At 35.7% G+C, this 22,592-nt stretch overlaps 1 protein-coding gene across 1 annotated transcript in view; it reads right to left on the bottom strand.

The window, feature by feature from the left end:
* Positions 1–20,459, bottom strand: part of EML5 (echinoderm microtubule associated protein like 5) — a gene marked incomplete at its 5' end in the record, with an annotated part of 89,470 nt that extends 69,011 nt beyond the window's left edge. Inside the window, 6 exons of the mRNA XM_010288997.1 lie at positions 79–280; positions 4,265–4,400; positions 12,810–12,995; positions 15,622–15,690; positions 16,180–16,278; positions 20,300–20,459. Coding sequence (XP_010287299.1) covers positions 79–280; positions 4,265–4,400; positions 12,810–12,995; positions 15,622–15,690; positions 16,180–16,278; positions 20,300–20,459 — 852 coding nt within the window. The remainder of the gene's footprint in view (positions 1–78; positions 281–4,264; positions 4,401–12,809; positions 12,996–15,621; positions 15,691–16,179; positions 16,279–20,299) is intronic.
* Between the last annotated feature and the right edge of the window lie 2,133 nt (positions 20,460–22,592).

The following is a 22,592-nucleotide window of genomic DNA, read 5'->3' as shown; positions in this document are numbered from 1 at the left end:
AATTAGGTTATCTACAAAATGGCTGTTTGTATAAAGCCATATGCAGTTAAACAAATAAACAAACAAACAAGATTTAACCTGACTGATCGGTCATCACTTCCAGTCATTGCTAGCGGTTTTGTAGGATGGACAGCCAAAGCCCACAGCTCTCCTTCACAGTGCCCCTGCATTATCAGGAAAGGCTTATTACGCTCATGCACCACAATTTCAAAAATTTCACTATCTTGTGTCCCGACGAGTATATGGTCTCCTCTCCAGCAAACACTTCTTACAGACAGACCTGTAGAAGAGATTGTTACTGAGAGATACATCCTGAGAATTTGTGAAACAAAGGTAATGTAGCACATGACAAAACATAAAAGCAAAAAAAAAAAATCAAGAAGTATCCATATACCTTCTCTTATTCCTTCATTTACTCCCTTTATCTATTCCATATAACACACACTGCCCTTGGAACATTAACTTTTCAAGCTTAGTATTACAAAAATTCTAAAATAAAATGTGATCCTTAATTTAAATAAGGGACATGTAGCCAATGCTTGTATTACAAGATCTCTGACAGAGAAAGATAACACTGACATTTGCATCTGAAATTACACATTTAATGTCTTTAAATTTCAGCAAAGGTAGCAGACAATATAAATTACTATTTCTGATCAAACGATGGACCTTAGTACTAGCTAGATGAACCTAAATTATGTAAGTGACAGAAGCAGCAGGAACATTATATGCAAAACAGTCAATTGGGCAGAAAGACCAATTCTCCCCAGCTTGTTTCTGAGATGCTCCCCATAAAGCAAATATTTGTAACAGCTTAATAGTATCTGGAATTATTTTTCTGACTACATAGAAAATAAAAATAAATCAAACTGAAACAACATATAAAGAGATGAAAAGGGTTTATGATAGAATTTAATACATATTTCTAATAACTAAATTAGTTTCCAGGCTTACAGTGGAGGTGAGCACTCACAGGCAGCACTTGTTTGTAGATACGGTTGGCAATAATAAAATAGAAGTTAGGACAGCTGTACACTGAGGACCCAGCCTTAGGTGTCCAATTCTAGGAATATGCACCTTTTAAAACAGGCTGTATTTTGTTGCACTGTTATTCTGATAGTGCAACTCAGTTTTGCCAATTTCAGGTGTATATAAGCAGATGCTAGCAATGCCTAACTTCATTCACTTAGCCTAAACACTGACTGTTGTGGAGAGTAGCTCAAGAATGATCTTTGAAAAACTACTCTGGATTGATATGAGACAAAATTTTATCTATCAGATGGGAGAAAGGAATATTGCAATTATATGAGTTGATGTTCTTCTGAAAAAAAAAATTAACTATGTAAAGGGAAAAGAAGAGCCTTACATTGTTAAATTAACATTGGAAAAAGATTCCAAGACTCAGAAACAGTGAATGGGTGGGTTAGCGGGCCAGTCTGGTCCATCTGCACTGACGTTTTAATTCTGACAAAGCAAGCTTTCAAAGCAGAGCTTCTGATCATGCCTACTTACCATGCTCTGCATTACAAGATAGCCTTCAAATGCACAAATAAGACTCCATATGAAACAGAACTGAAAGATGTGCTCCTGAAGTGCACTCAGTGCACTCCAACTGCAATATAACGTTCAGTCCACTGAACCAGACTAGAGTTAACACCCTTCAAACACCCATTAAAATGCATATATATTGTTCTATGCTAGCCCTCCACACAATTGTTTTGCTTTACAGATTTGTTCCTGTCGTGCTGCACTGGTGAACATAACCACCTTACCGTTCAGCCCTATAATCTAGACATTATATGGCTATATTGTCTACAGAGATTAAAAAATAAAGAGAGAAAGAGACAGAATCTTTGATGGATGATTAAGACATCTGTTTTAGTAATTTGGAATTTCTCACGGTGCAAGGAGATATTTTGAAAAACAATTTCACTACTTGGAGATATATCTATAGTCAACTAATTACTCTGCGAGCCATTCACAGGGATACAGAACTTGGGTTTGTGTTCATGAGTAAAATTACAAAGAGGTAAGGTATAGGAGCAGCAGAAAAAGCAATTAAGAAAACATGTAGAAGTCAGGTCATAAAGGCAATCCTAAAAAGGATACAATAAGAAAAATCACAGATGCAAAAGAGTGAAAGGAAACGAATCAAGAAACTGAATTTATTAAAGGTAGGATTTTTAAAAGCTGTTGGATCTGTCATGGCATTTGATGAGTCAAAAAGATGAGAGTGGAGTTCACATAACTGATCAAGAAAAACCAAACAACTTCCTGGTGAGAGTCCGTTCTATCAAAACTAAAGGAGACAATCTGAAGTGGAGAAAAGGTTTGAAAGAATGAAACGGGGAATGAAACACAACTTTCAACTACACACAACAGAGCTGAGAAACAGCAGCTGAGGAAATTTAAAAGCCAAAATTTCTAATATATGTGCAAACAGGTCTCCCTTTCTCTTCCACCCACCCTAATTATATCTTACCCAAATCAGGACTGATTTTTAGAGCAAAGGCAAATCACCATTTTCACTATGGAGTAATTCCCTTGGCAAGTATCTTTGTTCTTCAAATTACAGGACATTTTAACAGTGTGAAGGTGCATGTGTTGACCACTAGAATTATTATTGAAGCTAGACACACTTGTATGCTCAGAAGAAAAAAAGTCATGAGGCAACTGAAAATATTATAACCAGTGTTTCACAATTTCATAACAATAGTCACTGCAACACTAGGTATTTATTCCCGTTGCTAAAATGAAAAGACATCTGCTTTTGTTGGAGACTTAAAGGGGCTACAGTTAAATAAAATATTGTAAGAAAGACAGAGAAGGTACCAACAAATAGATTGTTTTGAAGGAAGAAAACAAATTACTGATAGCAGAAATGAGAGATGCACCAATATTAGCAGTATTTTGAAGACACAACAGCAGAAAAGTGTCATTTCAAAATGTATTTGATAATGTACAAATTCACTTAGGAGACACTCCAGATCTGCTTGATAAGTAGATTTGAAGTATATTAAATTGATTAATAAAGTACTGAAAGACAGAAATTTTGGTTCAATGCAAACATGTATTTTCTTGACAAATGTACTGAGGTATTAAATGTACTATAAACTAGATCAATTTTTCTAACTCAAAGCGACAAGTCTAACTATAAACACATTACTGTGAAACATTAATTAGACTTCAAATAGAATCATAATAAGTAATTATTATATTTAGAAATAAAGAACTCTTATTTTTAAATGTCCTGAAATAAGTCTATCAGACATGACATAAACTGAAATGATTATCCAAAAAAGTCAGGTAAGCAGTGGATTTAAAAATGTATTGCATAGAAGAAAAAACTGATCTTGCTATGAAGCAAGATAAGTATAAATATGGACACGTTTGTCGCTTGATTTCAGACTGAAGTAATTATTTCTCTTAAATTGTCTCAAAACAGTCACCGTACACCAGGGCATTTGAAATGGAATGTATTCTATCTTGTTGCAATATTTCACAATCTGGGTGGGAATACCAAGTCCCTTACAGAAAACAAAGACTTAACTTGTAATCGATTATTTATTGAACCTGAATATCTGATTGCCATCAGACATTCTACCACATTATCAAATTCTTGGCAAGATATTAGAAAATAACAAAGGGACTAGGGGTAAAGAAAACCAAATGCCAACAAAAGCAATATTGTAAGTGAAATTAGTGCTTCAGTACACATTTGTATTGTTTTCCTAAATCACTGCAGCAACAGTATCTAGAAGACTGGCAAAACATGCCATAGACTGCTAGACATAAAATTTTAGCATGACATAAACTGTAATTGAAGTCATACGTATATGTAAAGCACTACAAAACAGTAGATTACTTCCAAATAGTTTTGATAAAAATTTGGATAACTAGCAAATGTAATTACCGTACTCCGGTGTTTTACACCGTAGAGCTCATTGTCTCTTCTCAGTTCTCTTAAAGCATCACTGTTCCTTGTTAAAAAACTACTGTGTTATAGAAAAGATGTGCATTTTATTGGTTTAAAAGAAAAAAAATTGAGTCTCTGTGCTTATAACTTCATAGTATGTTTTACAGTAACTTTGAAGGAATACATGATCTTCATACTAGTGGGCATGATCAAATTTCTTATCTAGCAAATAGTTCACAGTAACATACAGGAAACAACTTTTTGGGTTTTTTAAAGCCTTTTCTTGTTCAAAACACTGGTAAATTCCCTATCTTATTGATATATCAAGAGTGACAAACTTCTTTTTACCTTTATATCCCTGGTCTGTTTCCCTGAGATCAATCACAGTAATTGGTTTAAAATTTAAGTCCCACAAGCGAACGCAGCCATCCCTGCCACCAGTGGCAAACCCCTCTTCGCATGCATTCATGCTGAAAATTCCTGCCTAAAGAGAGAAGAAAGTCATTTTTAACAATACACACGGATTAGAGATACTAATATGGAAAGTGGAATTCTTGTCCATGCTGGTATTGATTATCTTCCTGTCTTCCTACACGTTATGTTGCTGAAAATTGCATAAACATACACAACTAATACAAGCTTTAAATATGAAAGAGTCAGAAATGGAAATAAACTCAAAATGAGCAGAATTCACATTCTGTGACAAACAGTAAGATAATTGTTGCAATATTGTTTTCATGATGATGATGATTGTAGTGATGCTGCTTCTCATCCCTAGACAGAGTTTAGTTTCATATCCTCTTGCCTTAGGGGATGGTCCAACTCTCACAAATGTCAGTAGGAAGGTTCCCACTCATCTCCGTCAGGCTTAGTTCAAGGGCCTTTGTTGCTATTACTCAGCTTCTATGCAACCAGGCAAAAAAGATCTGGGATTTTTTTTACATTTTAAGCCGAGGAAAATTGATGTAAAATTTAAATAAATTTAAGGAAAATATAAGAAAAACAGTAATCATTTTACACCATTTAAAAAGACATAATACAAGCTCTTGTTTTAAAGGTGTACGTCATGAAACAAAACCTAACACATTTTCTTTAACTCACTTGATACATATTTTCTTCAGGATAGCAGAGAGGCAAATATGATGTATTTATTACTGAAATAAATATACTGTATTCACATAGCCACTATATTTGACATAATCATGATATATTACCTAAGTAACATACACACTGTTTTTTTTTAAAGTACCTACACAACTCACTAGTCTTAATTTCAAAAGTAGCTCACACATTTCAGTAAGCAAAGCTACTGAAAAGGCAATTTTGGCTGATAAGCCTGTGAGAATTTAAAACAAACTGTTCTATATTTATTGCAAATTATATTTAATGATATTTAATATTCAGCTATGACAAAGGAAAATGGGAGAGCATTAAAAAAGATGGGAGGGAAAATCTGTCTCTGTAACTCCTGTCCAAAAGAATGTAGAACAGCTAATAATAGACATATATCTTCTATAACACTGTTCTGAAATTTTCAGCTTTGTAAAGAAGTAAATGTAAAGTTCCAACAGTTTCTTTGGTTGAGGAGGCCTGGATTTTACAGTAATGAAGCACATTAACCCCAAAAATGAAAGCAATTTGCAATGGAGAGATTGGCTTTTGGGGGAAAATAAAGCTGTACACTTACAGAACAAATTAGCATCCAGTGTTGTGGCTTGTAAGAACTCCCAAGTACTCGTGTCTACTCTCTCCTACCAAGCTGTTTTTTCTTCTTAAACTATAACTAAAGATAATACCATAATGGACTGATCATAATGAAATATGGACTGTGCTTCCCTAGCATCAGGTAACAAGGATATGATTTTTCAAGTTGAGAAAAAAGAAATCTCTCACCGTTCACAAAAAAAAGCATATTATTACTAGAATGTCAAATGACAATCAAAACTGAAAGACTAGGATGACAGAATTCAAATTTTTTGATGTGTCATGTCCATCAGGATACAGACTTTTAAGCCAAGCCATATTTTCAGGAGTAGTACGTGCCTAAACAGAAATGTAGTGGAATATTTATGTCATAAGCAGATTAGCAGGCTAACTCCCATTATCTCTTAACGTCCTGAAAATCCTCTTTCTCTTTCTTTAGGAGCCCACAGATTTCTGAAAATACAAACCAAACTGTATTTGTTTCTCTGTGTGTGTGACTGTTTTACTGCATTAACCTTTTAACATCACTGAGCAAATAAAAGGCTAGAGGAATTTTGGCTCATTTTGTACTGTATACTGAATTCTGCCCAAGTTCTGCCATATTTGAATCTTTTAAAGCTCTTTTTTGAATGCAACCTTGATAATAGAACTATTCTCTTCTCTAATTAACTCCTTCCAAAATCCATGATTTAATTAGTCAGTATTAAAAAAAGAACCAGACATTTGGAGATGTGGGAAGCTGGCTGAATATACTGAAGATAAGATCAAGTAGATCCAGGATTAATCTGCTTTCCATTTCACAGAATATCCTTATCTTGAAAAGGACATACTGGTTGTCAAGGAGATTTGGCAGATGTTGTGCTTGCTCAATCTCTTGAAATGCAATAGGACATCCTCATTTCAGTCTATGTACCACTGAAATAGAAGAATTAGATGAAAACTAGAAAAAAGGTCCTTTATTAATGGGGATGGTGAGTACCTAATGGAAGAAGCTTAGCTTAGCTACTCTTCATTTAATTTAGGCCCACACTTAACAGGGAAAAGACAGATTCTTTACTCTGGTAGCTTGGTCAGTCATAATTCTTCCACTAAATCTTTCCTTTTAGAAACTGTCAAGATTGTAAATGCAAAGCAACTTCGGAGTCTTCATGCTTCTCTTAATCCTTTAGCTTTAAATTCTCATTAACATAATTTGATTTTTGATTGTCAATAGCCTTCCAGGAGTAATGACAGGCAAACAATTGCATTGACTTCATTTGATCCAACTGAATAATGTGAGCAACAAAGATTGATAGTGCTTCTGAATCAAAATAAAAGGTGTAGATCAAAGTCTTCCAGCTTAAAAGTTAGTTTCACATACAGACCGCGTTCTTCTGTTACAGATTCTTCATTACAGTTCCCAATGAACAGGAAAATCCGGTTTCATCTCAAATTGATCAGCAGTTTTCTCAGAATGCAGAATATTTCCTATTTTTCCAATATAACCAGCTAGTATCACATCTGTGTTCCCTCAAATTTGAAAAAAAGAGTTGAATGACAGCAAACAAAGAAATAAATGCCCAGATCTACCAGAAATGATAGTTGAAAGCTGGAGAAGTATAAGAAGAACTTGAGAAAGATGGTCTCTACTGCGTGAATACTTTGCCACTGCTTGTATCCAAGAAGCTTCCAATAGTGAGGTAGTCTCAGGTTTCCTATTGCTGCTGGACCTATTTTGCCTCCAACGGACAAAAATCACACATTAATTTACCTAAATGCAGTCATTTATATAAAAACCACCACACTAACTCTGACTATACAATTCCTAAAACACATGACTGCATTTAGCTATAATTAGGACCAAGCTTGAAAAATCATATGGAAATTTCAGAAGCAAGTGACTACTACCGAGCAAAATGGAGAACAGAGACATTATACCAGTACGGTAAAAACTCCAGTGCCTCCTTTTTACTCCTAGATACAATTCAGAACATAGATGCTAACATGTAAAGCAACACATGTTGGGCATTTATTCTAAGATATTCTCTCTCCTAATATATACTGCATAGCAAGGAAATGGATTGCAAACATTTAAGGTTGGTGTCAGTAAGTTTACAGTGAAGAGCCACTACGTGAAATTTAATCTTCCTATCTAATAAGTCACCCATAAAACAGTTAAAAAAATGGGCATTTTCATATTTAAAAAAAAACAGCTGTCTATACGCCTCTCATTGGCTGAAATAAGTGGACAGTTACCTTTCAAATCCATGAATCGTCTAAGCAGTAGGAGAAAAATACTGCATGACTTAATGAGTTGGTACATGATACCAGCTTAAAACGATTCATTTAAGTTCATTATATTGTTTCCATCTATATTTAATTAGTGTTCAGCCAACTGACATAGGTGTGCAATAGTTTTAACAGAGTGCCTGTTATTTAACCTCAAGCCTGTTATTTAACCTCAGTTTCTGACATCAATCCACACAACTTTAATGTGTACCTCTGAAAGACTATCTCAAAATAAATTATTCAGTCACTGAGAAAGCATCTTATGAACATCTACTATGCAAGGCAAAGGCATAGAATACAAGAATCTTTATAGCTTACAGTGTTTTTAAATAAGTATACTATTTTGTTTTAATACCCGAGTAACATCTTGTGTGTGTGTATAAAAATATAAAAATAGTCATGGACTACCTTGAATTTAGAACATGTAAGATCATAAAATTAATAGAAGAATCTATGGTTTGTTCTGTGCACTGGTACAAAAATAAGATACCTAACAAAAGATTTTTATGTTGTGGGGTTGTTTTTTCAGTCAAGTATATATTAACTTTCCAGAATCAGATGCACTGCCTACAAATAACTTCCAGTACTACCAGTGCCAATGAACTTACATACATTTTCACGTTGCTGTTTTCTTTCTCCCTTTTAAAAGTTTCATTATTGGTATTATTATTTAGGAGACATCAACAAAACTAGAATTGGAGTTTCCCATTGCCATCCAGTGTTCCCTCCACATGAACTCTGTGCCTTCACTCTTAACCACTGCTTGTTTCCATCTTTTCCTACTTTTCATTCCTACATGTACATTAAGTGAAATCTCCAGTCATCCCAACCTATTTGCTTTCAACTTTTTGTTTCTACTCAAACTCAGACAGGAGTCTGCCAGAAACTCTTCTTTCCTCTGTCTACAGTTCTTAGTATTGCTGCGACAGAAGACAGATAATTTGACTTAGCTGTGAATTCTTATTTTTCTTGCTAGTGTTAAAATTGCTATCCGTTTCCTCAGTTGCTTATATTGGGACAGCACGATTTATTTTTCACACTGAATTACTCTTAAAATAAAAAATGTCTTTTCAGCTAATGTATTTGTAACAAAGATAGTCAAACTTCGAAAAGAATCCATTTTCTATATTAATGCAGACCACTGCCAGCTGGATGGACTATATCCCCACATCACTACAAGCTTTAGATGTGCTTTAACGTGGGAAGTACATTAGGGGATATCTACTGTTTATACTGCAAGAAAGGAATACATGGTTCTTCATGCAAATAATGAAAATGTTTTCCTTGAATAAATTTTCAGTTTCATTCAAGCCTGTTGAGGAGTAATGATGCAGGATGATAAATAGGCATGCAGGGATGACAATTCCAACTCTAGCACATTGAATGGAAATTTGTATCAATTTCCTACACTGCGCTTTTAACACATGCACATCACAAATGTTATCATTTACACTTGCATTTTCTTCTAAAAGACTGGACAAGAAGGACATGATTTATAAAATTAAGTACAAAATAGCTGCAAAATATGATGGTAATTCTTTAATATGGCTGAAGAGGCACAATCATTCCAAGCTGCTGTATTTTGTGCTTACAATAGTCTGACAATATTATCCTTTAAGGTAATGTTTTATTGAAAAACAAGGTTTCATTTTGTTGGAAAATAAGCTTTCAGAAGAGATTTTGTTGGGGTGTTTTTTGCCCTAAAATTGGTGAGATTTGTAGTGACTCTAATCTCTTGTGAAAATGAATTCCAAAGCCATGGACTAGTGCCCCTACTTAATTTTCAGTACTGCAAAGTACAATTCCATTGAGCCTAAAGGACAGAGCCAAAAATAGAAGGCTAGATGAGACCTACTCCAAGGTCACCTGAGCTCCATTCACTGACGCTACTAAAGATAAGGAGCAGAGAACTTCAAATTTGATCTTGTGGTCAACAAAGAACTGACACAGCACATAAGGTCATGGAGCAACAAGCTCTCATTGTTCCACATTTATCAGTTACGTCATTTCACACTGAAACAGCCGAAAAGCTCTGCCTTATTCTGAGAAATAAACTGTTGCAATTCTAAATACTCCAAGTAACAAATATGCAAATGAACAGGACAGGTGTCTTCTACAGCACCTAACAGGATGGGAGGGTATTTTCCTGATCGGCTTTGGGTAGTAGACAAAGTGTACCCTTGCCTCTGGGAATCCAGGTCTACATATGCAATATAAGCATTTCAAAAACTTCATTTCACTAACTTCAATATCAAAAAGTAAATGTCCATGTCACCTTAGGAAAATACAGGATAGAGTAGAACACTACTGAAAAATAACATGAGCACTGTAACCAGATCTGAAGGTATTACGAGTCAGGGAATATTTGAAGGATAAAATATCCCCTCATACTTCTTGGTTTATAATTTGGGCCTTCCTGAATACATTTAATATTTCTATAGATGCATACAGGAGGGTATGTGGTGTTGTATGTATATATATTTTTTATTTTTTTATACACATACACTTATATGTATATAAAGAAATCTCAAACGTAAAATACAGTTTCTACGACATGTTTTCCACACTTATGTTTTTCATAACTTTATTTCTGTTCATAATCAGATACACTGTCATTATATAGCTATCTAAATAACCAGTCCAATCGTTTTTAAATTATTAGTTCATTCAACAAGCTGCAATCGTCCTGAATGTACATTTCTAAATCATGTAAACCAAGAGCCTCCTTACTAGAGACTGACCGCAACCTTTCCCACATACATCTCATTCATCACTTTTTGTCCCCTCCATTCTACCCGGTCAAATCATAAAGAGTGATTTTAATATTTCAGTTACATATATCATCCCATCCAGTCCAATAATGCCAGTTAAAACAAACGTATTTTTATAAGAAAGAATAATTAATTGTTATTGATTTCTACCTAGATTTTCAAAGCTGCAATATAGGAACACATATGCTTGTATTTTTCCTTATTAACAATTAAAAATAGTGTGAACTTCAAATATTATCTAGAAAGGACAATGCTTTCTGAAACAAAAATCAACCCTAAACCGGTAAATAATATAGCTTCATAAAGTTACCTTAGCAGTTTCAAGCTTTGTAGGTTAAAACAACCAGAAATTGATTGGCTTTGTTTTTAAAGTGATACTTGGACAAGTTAGAAGTTGAATCTTGCATTATATTGCTGTATATGACTTACTATCATGAAAGAAAATGAGGACTGTCATGGTTTGGCATGCACAAATTAGGTTGCAAACCACTAAGTGTTTTTTTGCTGCCTACTTTAATCAGAAAACTATATGCTTTGAAACAATACGGAAAATATAATGGAAACTTATGTAGCAAAAATATAATCACTTGATAGTTGCATTAAACAATTTATTAAACTTTCACTGATATGTCTTCACTTTTCAAAGCTGTATACTGTCCTAAAAAGCTGAATGAATACAGTAAAAGGCAGCAACATAAGACAAAGATGAGTGATTGAGTTGAGCTAAAATGACTAAACATATGTGTCTACAAACAAGCTAGGTGTTTCTGCTTACATTACAGTTCATACAATCAATGCCTCTAGAGAGCTATCAGATGACCAGCCAGTAGGACTCAATTCACAGAATGACAGAATAGCTTATGCTGGGGGGGAAACTCTGGAGAGCTTCTTGTCCAAAACCCTGCCCAAAGCAGGGTCAGATAACAGCAGGTTGCTCAAGGCTGTGTCCAGTCATGTTGTGAGTATCTCCAAATGCACAGCGATGTGGATGGAGACTCCACAGCCTCTCTGGAGACCTGTTTCTCTGTTTCAACACCAACTGACTAAATATAAGAGTCCAAGCCTTCTGAGATGCTTTTGGACTAATTACACATCCACAAAAGAAAGTCAGATAAAGCAAATCCATATTACAGAATCACAGAATGGTAGGGGTTGGAAGGGACCCCTGAAGATCATCTGGTCCAACCCCCCTGCCAAGGCAGGATCACCTAGGGCACAGGAGCGCGTCCAGTCGGGTTTTGAAGGTCTCCAGAGAAGGAGACTCCACAACCTCTCTGGGCAGCCTGTTCCAGTGCTCCGTCACCCTCACAGTAAAGTTTTTCCTCATGTTGAGGTGGAACTTCCTGTGCTGCAGTTTATGTCCATTGCCCCTCGTCCCATCACTGGGCACTACTGAAAAGAGACTGGCTCCATCCTCCTCACAACCACCCTTCAGATATTTATAGACATTGATAAGGTCCCCACTCAGCCTTCTCTTCTCCAGACTCAACAGCCCCAGGGCTCTCAGCCTTTCCTCATACGAGAGACGTTCCAGTCCCTCAACCATCCTTGTAGCCCTCTGTTAGACTTGCTCCAAAAGTTCCCCGTCTCTCTTGAACTGGGGAGCCCAGAACTGGACACAATACTCCAGATGATGCCTCACCAGCGCAGAGTAGAGGGGGAGGATAACCTCTCTCGACCTGCTGGTCACTCTTCTTAATGCACCCCAGGATACCACTGGCCCTCTTGGCCACCGGAGCACATTGCTGCACATATTCTTTGGGGAGGCAGCTATACTCACAACTCCAGTATACAAAATGCCACTATATATACACACACGTGGGTAACTGAACAGAATAATAGATGTCTACTTAAGGGTAAACTTAAATGCATTCCAGGCTCTATTGATTACTAAATCCCCCATCAACGATAACGGGAGACAGTACATAAATAGATATCCAAATGTATTTCTCAATCTAGCATTCACTTTCTACCATAACAGTGATCTTAAGCAACAGAAAGAAAGGAAGAAAAAAAAATTCAAATTGGACATACTGAGTCTTTATCATTGAAATTGTTTAGGAACACAGACCAGGTGATCTTGCACTGCCCTTTCCAGCTCTCCAGAAATCCATTTAACATTTTATATTAATTTAAAGAGATATACTTACAGTATGTGCTCCCTGTATTGTCCGTACAAGGTTGATTCCTTTCCATACATATATATCTCCATTCAGTGCACCAGAATATGTCACTTCATCCCTTGCACAGGCAAGGCACAATATAGTTTGGAGATCACCAGTTTTGCCAAAAACACCACGTTTTGGTGTCAATGAATTGCCACACAAACTCCAGAACTGCAACATAAAGCGATTTAGAAACATGGGTATTTCACTAATATCCTATGATTTAATATATACATCTGAAAGAGAAGTACCTTACCTCCAAAAGACATCATCATTCATACCCTTTTCCCTGCTTTAGTCCTCCAGCTGATTAACAACTTTTTATGTTGTTAACCAACTTTATCTTTCCATAAAATCAGCATATCAGACTAGGTGGGAAAGAGCTTCAGGGTATCACTATTAAACCAAACTGAAATTCTTTCAAATTATAATTTGTGAGCCAATTGTATCTTCAGTCATTTTTGAAAAGTGTTTCGTAATAGAATTATCTGCTATTTCTTTGACATAAGACTTCCACTTTGCAAATGTTGCATTTGCACTTTATGTTACTTTAGGCATTTAAAGATGCAATCTAAGCAATTAAATGTCTGATAAGGTTGCTGTTTCCTCTGTTTGAAAGCAGCTGGTTTTATTATAGACTTACCACTTCTCATCAGAATCACTGATCATGCAAAGCAGCTAAGGTGGACATTTTTGAGAACTTTCAAATAAACCATTACTATGTGATTACAGCAATCACATGAGAGTTAATTTCCTCCTAGGTGACCCAACATGTACAGATGACTCCTAAACTAAATACATGCAAAGTCTCTTGTCAGAGCACAATACTTGCCAACTCAATCTCCAGCTACACTCTAGTTTCTGAGATCTCTACAGACAAGCAGCACCTGCATATTCCCTTCAAACCCTCCTGCCCAAACACATAAATAGGCACTGGAAAATCAACAAGCTGCTGGAATAATCCAGTGCAAAATGTGAAAGCATTCATTTCATCACTGCTGACAGGTTACTCATATATTGTCTCAGCATGTTTTCTGTATACATGTTTACTAAACTGTATTTCACAGCAAGTCTCTGTTATCAATAATCTATTCAAAATTCTGAGCAGAGACTTCAATTAATATAGGATAATGTAAGCAGTTACAATGAATGATTTTGGTACCATCAATACTGTAATTAAGAAATAACCATATACTGATTAGACAAATCCCCTGTTTTAACTAGTATTTCTTTAACCAAAGTACACTGGTTATAGATTATGTTGTTGCTTGAGAAGTAAATTGCACAGTCTCCGCATAAAGCAAACAACTAACTCCAATATGGATGTAAGTAACGTATCTAAGAAAGTAATTCCTCAATATCAGTTCACTTGGAATTACCTACATAACTTGATTAATTAGTATTACAATTTGCATTAAATACCATGTGAGGAAAAAGTACAATATGAATTACAAACATAAAAGTAATTATTGGTATCTGAAAGAACAAGAAGAGAGGATGGTTTAAGAAAAATACACATCAAGAAAAATCGGTTGCCTGATCCAAATGCCTATAAATCTCTAGGATCCAGATTTTTAGTTAATGTTTTCTCAAAGGAAACACCAATTATTTTTAAATGTTATTGTTATTTAAAAAGGGCTTCATAGAGACTTAAAAGTTGCTCAGATAAACTTTTACTGATCTAAACAGATATGTTTTGACATCATAAAGCCACCTTTAATATACTAAATCACTGCTGGAAAATATTAGCTCACTATTGGCATAACTGTCCTTTTAGATCTTGACGTAGAAAAAAAAGATCATTATTAATCAAGCTCAAGGAAATCTGTAAACAACATGCTAAACACTCCACTACATCAAAGACGTATGCAATCTAGCGAACACACTGAACATTTTTTCCAGTAAACCACTAATACCTATTAATCTAAAAGTTGAATGTATAAAAAGCAATGCATTTTTCCCACCATAGGAACCTACACATAAGAGTAATACAGAACTTTCAAGCTGCCATCTACTGCTGTTATGTGGTAACACAGAAGACAGTGCATGGGAGAAGGCAGTGACTTTAGGAACCTTATTTGATGGCAGTCAAGCACTGATAATCCTGCTGGCAGAGTTAAACCTGAAAAAGAAGCTGTTTCTGCACAACAGTTGGTACATGGACCAAACAAAGCAGAGAGTTTCACAGAAACTTGCTTGAAAAAGACATAAACTGTCCAAATTATAAACCCTGTAACAGGTACAGAGTGTTCAAAATGACAAAGGTAGGAATAACAGCAGGGAAAAGAATTAAAAGAAAGATTTTCCTTTCTCTTTCCACTGTATCCCCATATTCTCTCAAACTGTAAGAAATGTTTTTTCAACTGATTTCACCTCTGCAGTGTAACAATTCATTAATCATTCCAAGAATCTGAAACTTGAGTACCTGGACTCACCTTAAATGTGCACTCTGTCTTATGCTACTTGGGATTTCAAACAGCATGTTTTAGACAACCTAAATTTTAAATTATATTACAATCATTACATATGATGCTACTGACAACCGTTCCATTCCTTCTGCATTCCTTCTCTCAGGGCATGAACTCTTTTTAGCAAAGGTGGTCTCTTTTCCACTATATATATTGTCAAACGTCTAGTTTAAGTCAGGTGTGATTCATGACTGCAGTTCCTAGGAATAAATATTATTCTTACAGAGGACCTTTCATATTATAATTATATACTCCTTTTAGATTCTATGTATGTATTTTATAAACTACTGCAGCTTAAATATTTTATGAATTAACATTCATTTCATTACCTTGATGTGTTTTACGCCACAGCTGACAAGCTTATTTGGCTGGTACAAATCCCAAGAAATATCAAATATCTGCATTAAAAAAAACAAGGATGTCAGAAGCAAAATTAAAAAAACTTGCAGCAAATTAACAGACAGTCTCAAATGCTTTAAATGGAACTATTGGAATGATTTTTTTATCCCCTCATTCAATACTGAAATTGCAACGTACAGCTCATGTTAGTTCTGTTTGTTTTTTTCCTAGAGCAATTACAACACATGGTAAAGCAACATAAAAGGTTCATTTACGTACTAGAAAAATTTAAGAGGTTATTTGCATTTTGATTTCCCATATGGGAATTAGGGTCTAGGAAGTGCATTAATTTTGCAATTCTCCTACATGCTTACAGTCTCAACAAACCATACCAAATAAATGGTTAGGCATTTTATTTTTGAAATAAATGTTCATACCTTCACATATCTTAATTATTTTTTGTTCAGACATAGCTCTAGTATGTATGCACAAACATGATTTAACAAACTAAAATTATATTGACACTCAAGTTCTTTATTTATACTTACCCTGTCTGTATGACCAGGAGCCATTGATAACAATTTTCCTTTTCTCCAGTCCCATACACAAACTGTGTTTTTCGAATCCAAACCAACTGAGACCAATCGCTAAAAACATCCAAATTAAATAAATAAATAAAAATAACTCAATATATTAATGAAAGCTATAGTCATCATTTTGAATGATAACAAATTCATAACATATTTGAGTTAGAAGCAACAGCTACATTTTGATATAGAAGAAAATTAAAGAGACATCTTATGCCGAAGCTTCCATAGATGTGTTTCTTCAGTTACGGTACCGTAATCATAAAGATGGATAAGATCTTCTTGGATAACAACATATTTCTGATTTAGTTTAATATATAATTATATATAGCACACATGGCAAGCAGCAGTCAGGAGACATTTGCAAAATGGAATTATCTCACTGAAGTTAATGAAACCACATGTATTTACCTTTAATTACATATAACTTGCAGAATTTAAGTATTTATTTTACAAGTTCAGAAGATACAAAGAAAAATATTTTCTTCAATCTTCTTGGAAACAAAGATTAAAAACAGTTAAAAGCTTTAAGAGTCTCTTGCTTGATTCTTCAAAACATTTGAGTAACTATTCCTTTCTGAATGCTTTCTCAAACCAGAATCCAACAAGACCCCAAACATACAAGTTTCATGGAGTCCTTAATATTCAGAAAGAGTCTGAAGCCAGTTAAACTGTAAAACCAGGAAGGACAAAAAGATTGTTCCAAGAAAATACAGAAAAATAAAAGTTTGAAATCTTTCTATGCTCTGCAGCCTGTCTTGTCTTCAACTGTGAAGATATTTTGCACAGATTTCTTGACACAAATCATTGACCATATTAGCCAGTAGTCCACTTTTACTATATCTGTTAACCAGTCAAAATGTTACCTTTCCTACAGAAATTCTCAAAGAAAGACTAATAGTATTAAAGATTGCAGAAAAAGAAACTGAGTGATTTTGAGTTTTGTTTTTAAAGAAAATTAAGACTTTTTGTTCAGTTTATGCATGAATTGTGACATAGTAATTTTGATAAATGAAAGCTTTGCAAATCTTTAGGATAAAGTTTTTTTCATTGTTCAGCAGCTAATACCTACACATATTAATGACAAATTTAGTTTCAATTTCTATGTAGATTATCAAAGTGAGTTTGTAAAAGCAAAAGCAAACCCCAAACTTAAGTAAATTTCTTCCCAAAGACAGAAAACTATTCTCAATACCACCATTTCTTTACTGCCTGAAAAGCTCCAAGATTATAAGAAGAAAATTAAACCAGTTAAATAAAATCGCTATCAATGCTCCCTACTTATGAAAGCCAACTTCAATTTTTCAGAAACTACAAAGTCCAACCACTCTATTCGACCTTCAAAAACTTTCTTGGAAGGAACATCGGTTTCAATTCCAGCTACACTTCCAACCAGTTCAACTCCAGTCTTACTGCAGAATGAGAGGTGTAAATGCAGACTAGGTTTACAATTACTGCATGCCCATCACAAAAACTTTGGGTGATGCCTTCCCAGACATAAGCTAACATAACCCTAACTTCTCAAAAAGGGAGATTAGTTTTTGTTCTTGGTTCTCCTAAGAACTGAGAAATCTTGTTACCAACCAGCACACCCCCACAGTGGAGTAGAGCTCAGAGGGAGCAAAAAAACCAGCAAGCTTGGGGAAGAATGTACCATAAAGCAAGCTGAACTTCTCTCAACACCAGAGAGACTGGAGGGTAACAGTTTTAGATATCGCAGCTGCACCAGCGAATCATCAGGTTCCCCAAGACAATTAATAAAGGATAATAAATAAAGAATAAATAATGTCTTCCTGAGCTAGCCAGACTGGTTGGGGGTCAGGAGGAGAGTGCGTATGTGGCACAGTCCAACATGAAATGTAAAAACGGAACAACTTATAAAAGAAAATTTGAAGAGGGCAATGGCCTTGACCTCACTTCAATCCACATATTCCTTCCCAGTGACTGGAGGTGCCCAGCATTGTAACAGTGATCCTCCAGAGACCAGTAACAGGAACCATGTTTTTTTTGTGATTCATCTGTATATTGCAATTGCTTGTGTTGTGATTTCAGTACATTGCTGTATCACTCTACTAAATCAAGATCCCATATAATGCCAAATATATCAAATAAGTATGTTTAATATCAAACATTAAACCCTCTAAAAGAACGTGGTCAGGGACTCTGACAAATATAGTTTTAAAACAATAGGAAAGATGTAAACAAGCATATTTTGCAGATCTTTCTGAACTGGATTTGTGTTTTACTGTATTTCCGTATGGAGACAATTCTGGAGACACAGATCTTGAAAAACCTGTATCCAGCTTTCCTCCAAGACCTCAAAATTTTAACAAATGCCAGGAAAAAGGTGATCATATGGAAATGCAGAGAAAAGTGAACATCCTAAATTCTGACCATTTATGGCTTTAAACATAAGAATCAGTACTCCTACAACAAATCACAGATCTACATTCAAATCTCAAATACACACAGCGGATGCATAACTGTATTCTAAAAAAAGAGTTAGGGGACTTCAATCCTAATTAGATACATTTTGATCTTAAATTACTAAGGCTGTTCAAGTGAGTAAGTGACATGAGTTTACACAGACAAGAACAACACAGAGGAAAGATATCGCTGTCAAGTAGAATTGATGTTCTAGAAAGAAGCTGACTCTAGAAGTTCACTCTCTAAACAATGAGAAACCTGAATGATCAAATCTGTAGATCATTCCAACAAACTCAAAGCCTCCCTACAACAATTACAGCATGTTTTAACAGAAACACACTACAGAATCACAGAATCAAAGAATCATTAAGGTTGGAAAAGACCTCTAAGATCATCAAGTCCAACCATCAATCCAACACCACCATGCCCACTAAACCATGTCTCAAAGTGCCACATCTACACATGTTTTGAACACTTCCAGTGATGGTGACTCTACCACCTCCCTGGGCAGCCTGTTCCAATATTTGACCACTCTCTCAGTAAAGAAATTTTTCCTGAGATCTAGTCTAAACCTCCCCTGATGCAACCTGAGGCCATTTCCTCCCATTCTATCGCTAGATACTTGGGAGAAGAGACCAACACCCACCTCGCCACAACCCCCTTTCAGGTAGTTGTAGAGAGCGATGAGGTCTCCCCTCATCAGCCTCCTTTTCTCCAGACTAAACAACCCCAGCTCCCTCAGCCACTCCTCATAAGACTTGTGCTCCAGTCCCCTCCCAGCTACAGCTAGGCTTTTCTCTATTTGTGTTCAATAGAGCTCCATTTGATATTGTCTTAATGACAGCAACTGGTCTCTGCAACAATACAACCTCACTTAAAAAAGCAGTAGTAAGTAACAGATACTGACCTTCTTAGAAAGAAAAAGGAACTGAGAATATAGGTAAAACTGAATATCACATAAGGCTAACTGGCAGGGGAGAAAGTGCTGCATAAGACCAGGAGACCACAAATGCAAAAAGGACTTGCATGGCTAATACCTCTTCAGCTGCTACCTAATGTGCATTTTCCATTCCTAATACATCAATCAAGAAAGCCTCCTTATTCATAGGAGCAAGTGGTTGGTAAAAATGATCTCCCTTATAAGCAGCAGCTCTGAGAGACAATTTACTACTCAGAGAATGTTTTAAAGTAACAAAACTATAATCCAATAAAATCTTTTTCTTGACTCTTAGATCCAGGATACATGAGTTTGAACAAAGAATCAAAATGTGGACAGCCACCAGCAAGTGCAAATGGCACGAGAAGGGGATACTGCCTGAAGACATTTGGAGTCCAAGATCAGTAACACAATGGGATTGCCATCACTTTGTGCACAAGACATGCCTCTGCACAGGGGAGGCCCAACCATATGGTGTAACCCTGAACTACAGCCCACAGACCACAGGAATCTCCCCACCACCTCATCTTCATTCAAAACTCTTCTGAAGTTATACTTTTCTTGCCAAATGTGAGTATTTGCCAGTCGCTTCCAATGCCAACTTTTTTTCCTCAACTTGAGATGAGTCAATACACTTCCTTAAAAAAAGAAAAAGCTACATAACAAGACTTCTGAAAGATAAACAATTTGTTTGAAAAAAGAATATTAATTACATACCTGACCATCTAAATCAAAAGCCAAGCAAGCTATACCATGTGTGTGAACATCTTTCAGAACAGATACAGTTTGCACAGTGTACGAGTCCCACACGCAGATGTATGGTTCCTTTCCAACTTGACCTGTTGCCACCAACACACGTTCAGGATGCAAAGCAAGGCTGCCAAAGAAAAAGATATTAAATATTTTTGCATGAAACTTTTACATTTGTCTAGTCAGTTGCATTAATATTTTCACGTAAATATGATTTTACAATACTTTCCCATTAACGAGTCATTTTGTACCACAGATTCCATAATAGCTGTACAATTCTCTTAGTACAGTACATGCCACCACCATTCTTGAATTTGAACCTTCAAGCCTTCTCCAGTTAAACTAACTGCAGAGCAGTCATTAATCCTCTGTTCCAAAATAGGGAGTTTATTAAATTAGGACATATTTTCTGTACTAAAAAAGTACCTATTTTCCTTTTCCTTCTATTTCTTAACATTTAAAAACACAAAGGATGATCAACAGAAGTTACTGTTTAGCTATCTACACATCTATCATAAATGGGCAGAGATATGCATCTCCAGAAGTATTTAATTCCACATTCTATTTGACATCCTTTTTATGAGAGGATTGAATAGCCTTCTGAAGCTATCTCTGCTGATTGCACAGCAAGCCAAAGCACTACCAGCTTAGACTAGACTTCAGATGACTAAACTGAAGTGAGATGAAGATTATCTTAAATGTCTTAATTTAAATATAGAACAATTTGGAGTAGTTGATTTTGAATCATTAACTTTTCACATTTCTAGCATTGCAGAGAATTTTCTTATAGTTCGTATTTCAGAGTTTTGAAGTTCACAGAGGATTGTCACAACTGTTTTGTCAAATCTGGGACCAAGCTAGAAAGCATGCTAGTCAACAAGATAGGTTTTTGTTTTGTTTATGCAAGCAAGCTGCAAGGGATGACATGAGGTCTGATGATTCATATTTCATAATAAAAAAATAAGTACGAATATATTCTAATAGAAACCCAAACAGGCTACCTGATGACATTATACACAGACTAGGTACACCAGTCCAAAATCATGTAAGAAATACCATATGTGAGTCAGGAAGACAAAATTTCATAAGTTGGCTATTTAATTTGGCTAAAAAATTTCCTCCCCTAACTAATCATAGAGGAAAGATCTTGAGAGACTGGTGGACAGAACCACTAACAACATATACTAAATGTATTAATCATCTCAACATCACTTGGAAAGGAGAAAGGTTGAGCACTTTGCAACGGTAAGAAGATCTTACATCTGAACAGATTTTGCTAAATGAAGTTCAAAGGACAGAGACAAGAGGAGTCTACAAATATAGAAGAAACAGCCAAGATAAAGCTAATCAGGAAATGACCAGAAAAAAAGATCTAACTCCAAAGTTGTATACATTTTCTACATACAAAAAGAGCAAGAGGAAACCATGTTAGAGGTTGTTTTAGTATTTCATGAAGTCATACTACCCTATGCAATACACTTTTATATTTTTTCTATTTTAATATGGCATTTGAGTTGGTTGATATTGCTTGACAAATTCCACATGCACAACTCTGAGAGGAACATTCAACTTCAAAGTTTCTACAAGAGGTAAAAAGCCTCTGGATTTTTCAACTTTTCTACAGGAATACCTCTTCTTTGCTACTCCACATTATCCTCAGGACCGGGATGAAGCAACCAACATTTCCCCACTTTGCTTCTCTTCAATTCCAGAGCTATTTCGCTGGTTCTTCCCTTCCTTCTCTATTTGACAGAGCAACTTCACAATTAAAAAACAGTGCAGGAAGGAGCTGGCAGGAAAAACTTAACAGATTTCACTTCAGTTCTGCCACCTAATCCCAACCAACACCTGCACAACTCCCAGAGCACACCCAGGCAGATGGTGTACATGGGGAAAAAGGAAAAGTATCTGGAGGGGAAGAAAATGCTGCATTCAAAATGATCTAATTTTTACAATGACACCACAGAGAAGGAGAGGTAAGACCACATGGACAATAAAGAAATTCAAGAGGAGAAAGGAAGTGAAAAGAATAAGTAGCGGGGGGCGGGGAGAAGAGAGACTGAAACGAAGAGAAAAAGTAAAAACACAGCAAACTGACTGATTCACGGCCTCTTCAATCCCATACTTAGCTCTGCTATTAGTGCATAGTGCAGTTTCAGGCAAGTGAAAACCACCCTGCAACTGCAACTCTGAAAAACACTCAGGTATTACCCTGAACACACACAGGCAAAAGCACTGCCATGCCACACCTTACAAAACA

Source organism: Phaethon lepturus, unplaced genomic scaffold (genome assembly GCF_000687285.1).
Source record: "Phaethon lepturus isolate BGI_N335 unplaced genomic scaffold, ASM68728v1 scaffold8686, whole genome shotgun sequence".
Classification (NCBI taxonomy): Eukaryota; Metazoa; Chordata; class Aves; order Phaethontiformes; family Phaethontidae; genus Phaethon; species Phaethon lepturus.
Note: the sequence above shows the minus strand (reverse complement) of the source record. Positions and strands in the feature narration are given on the sequence as shown.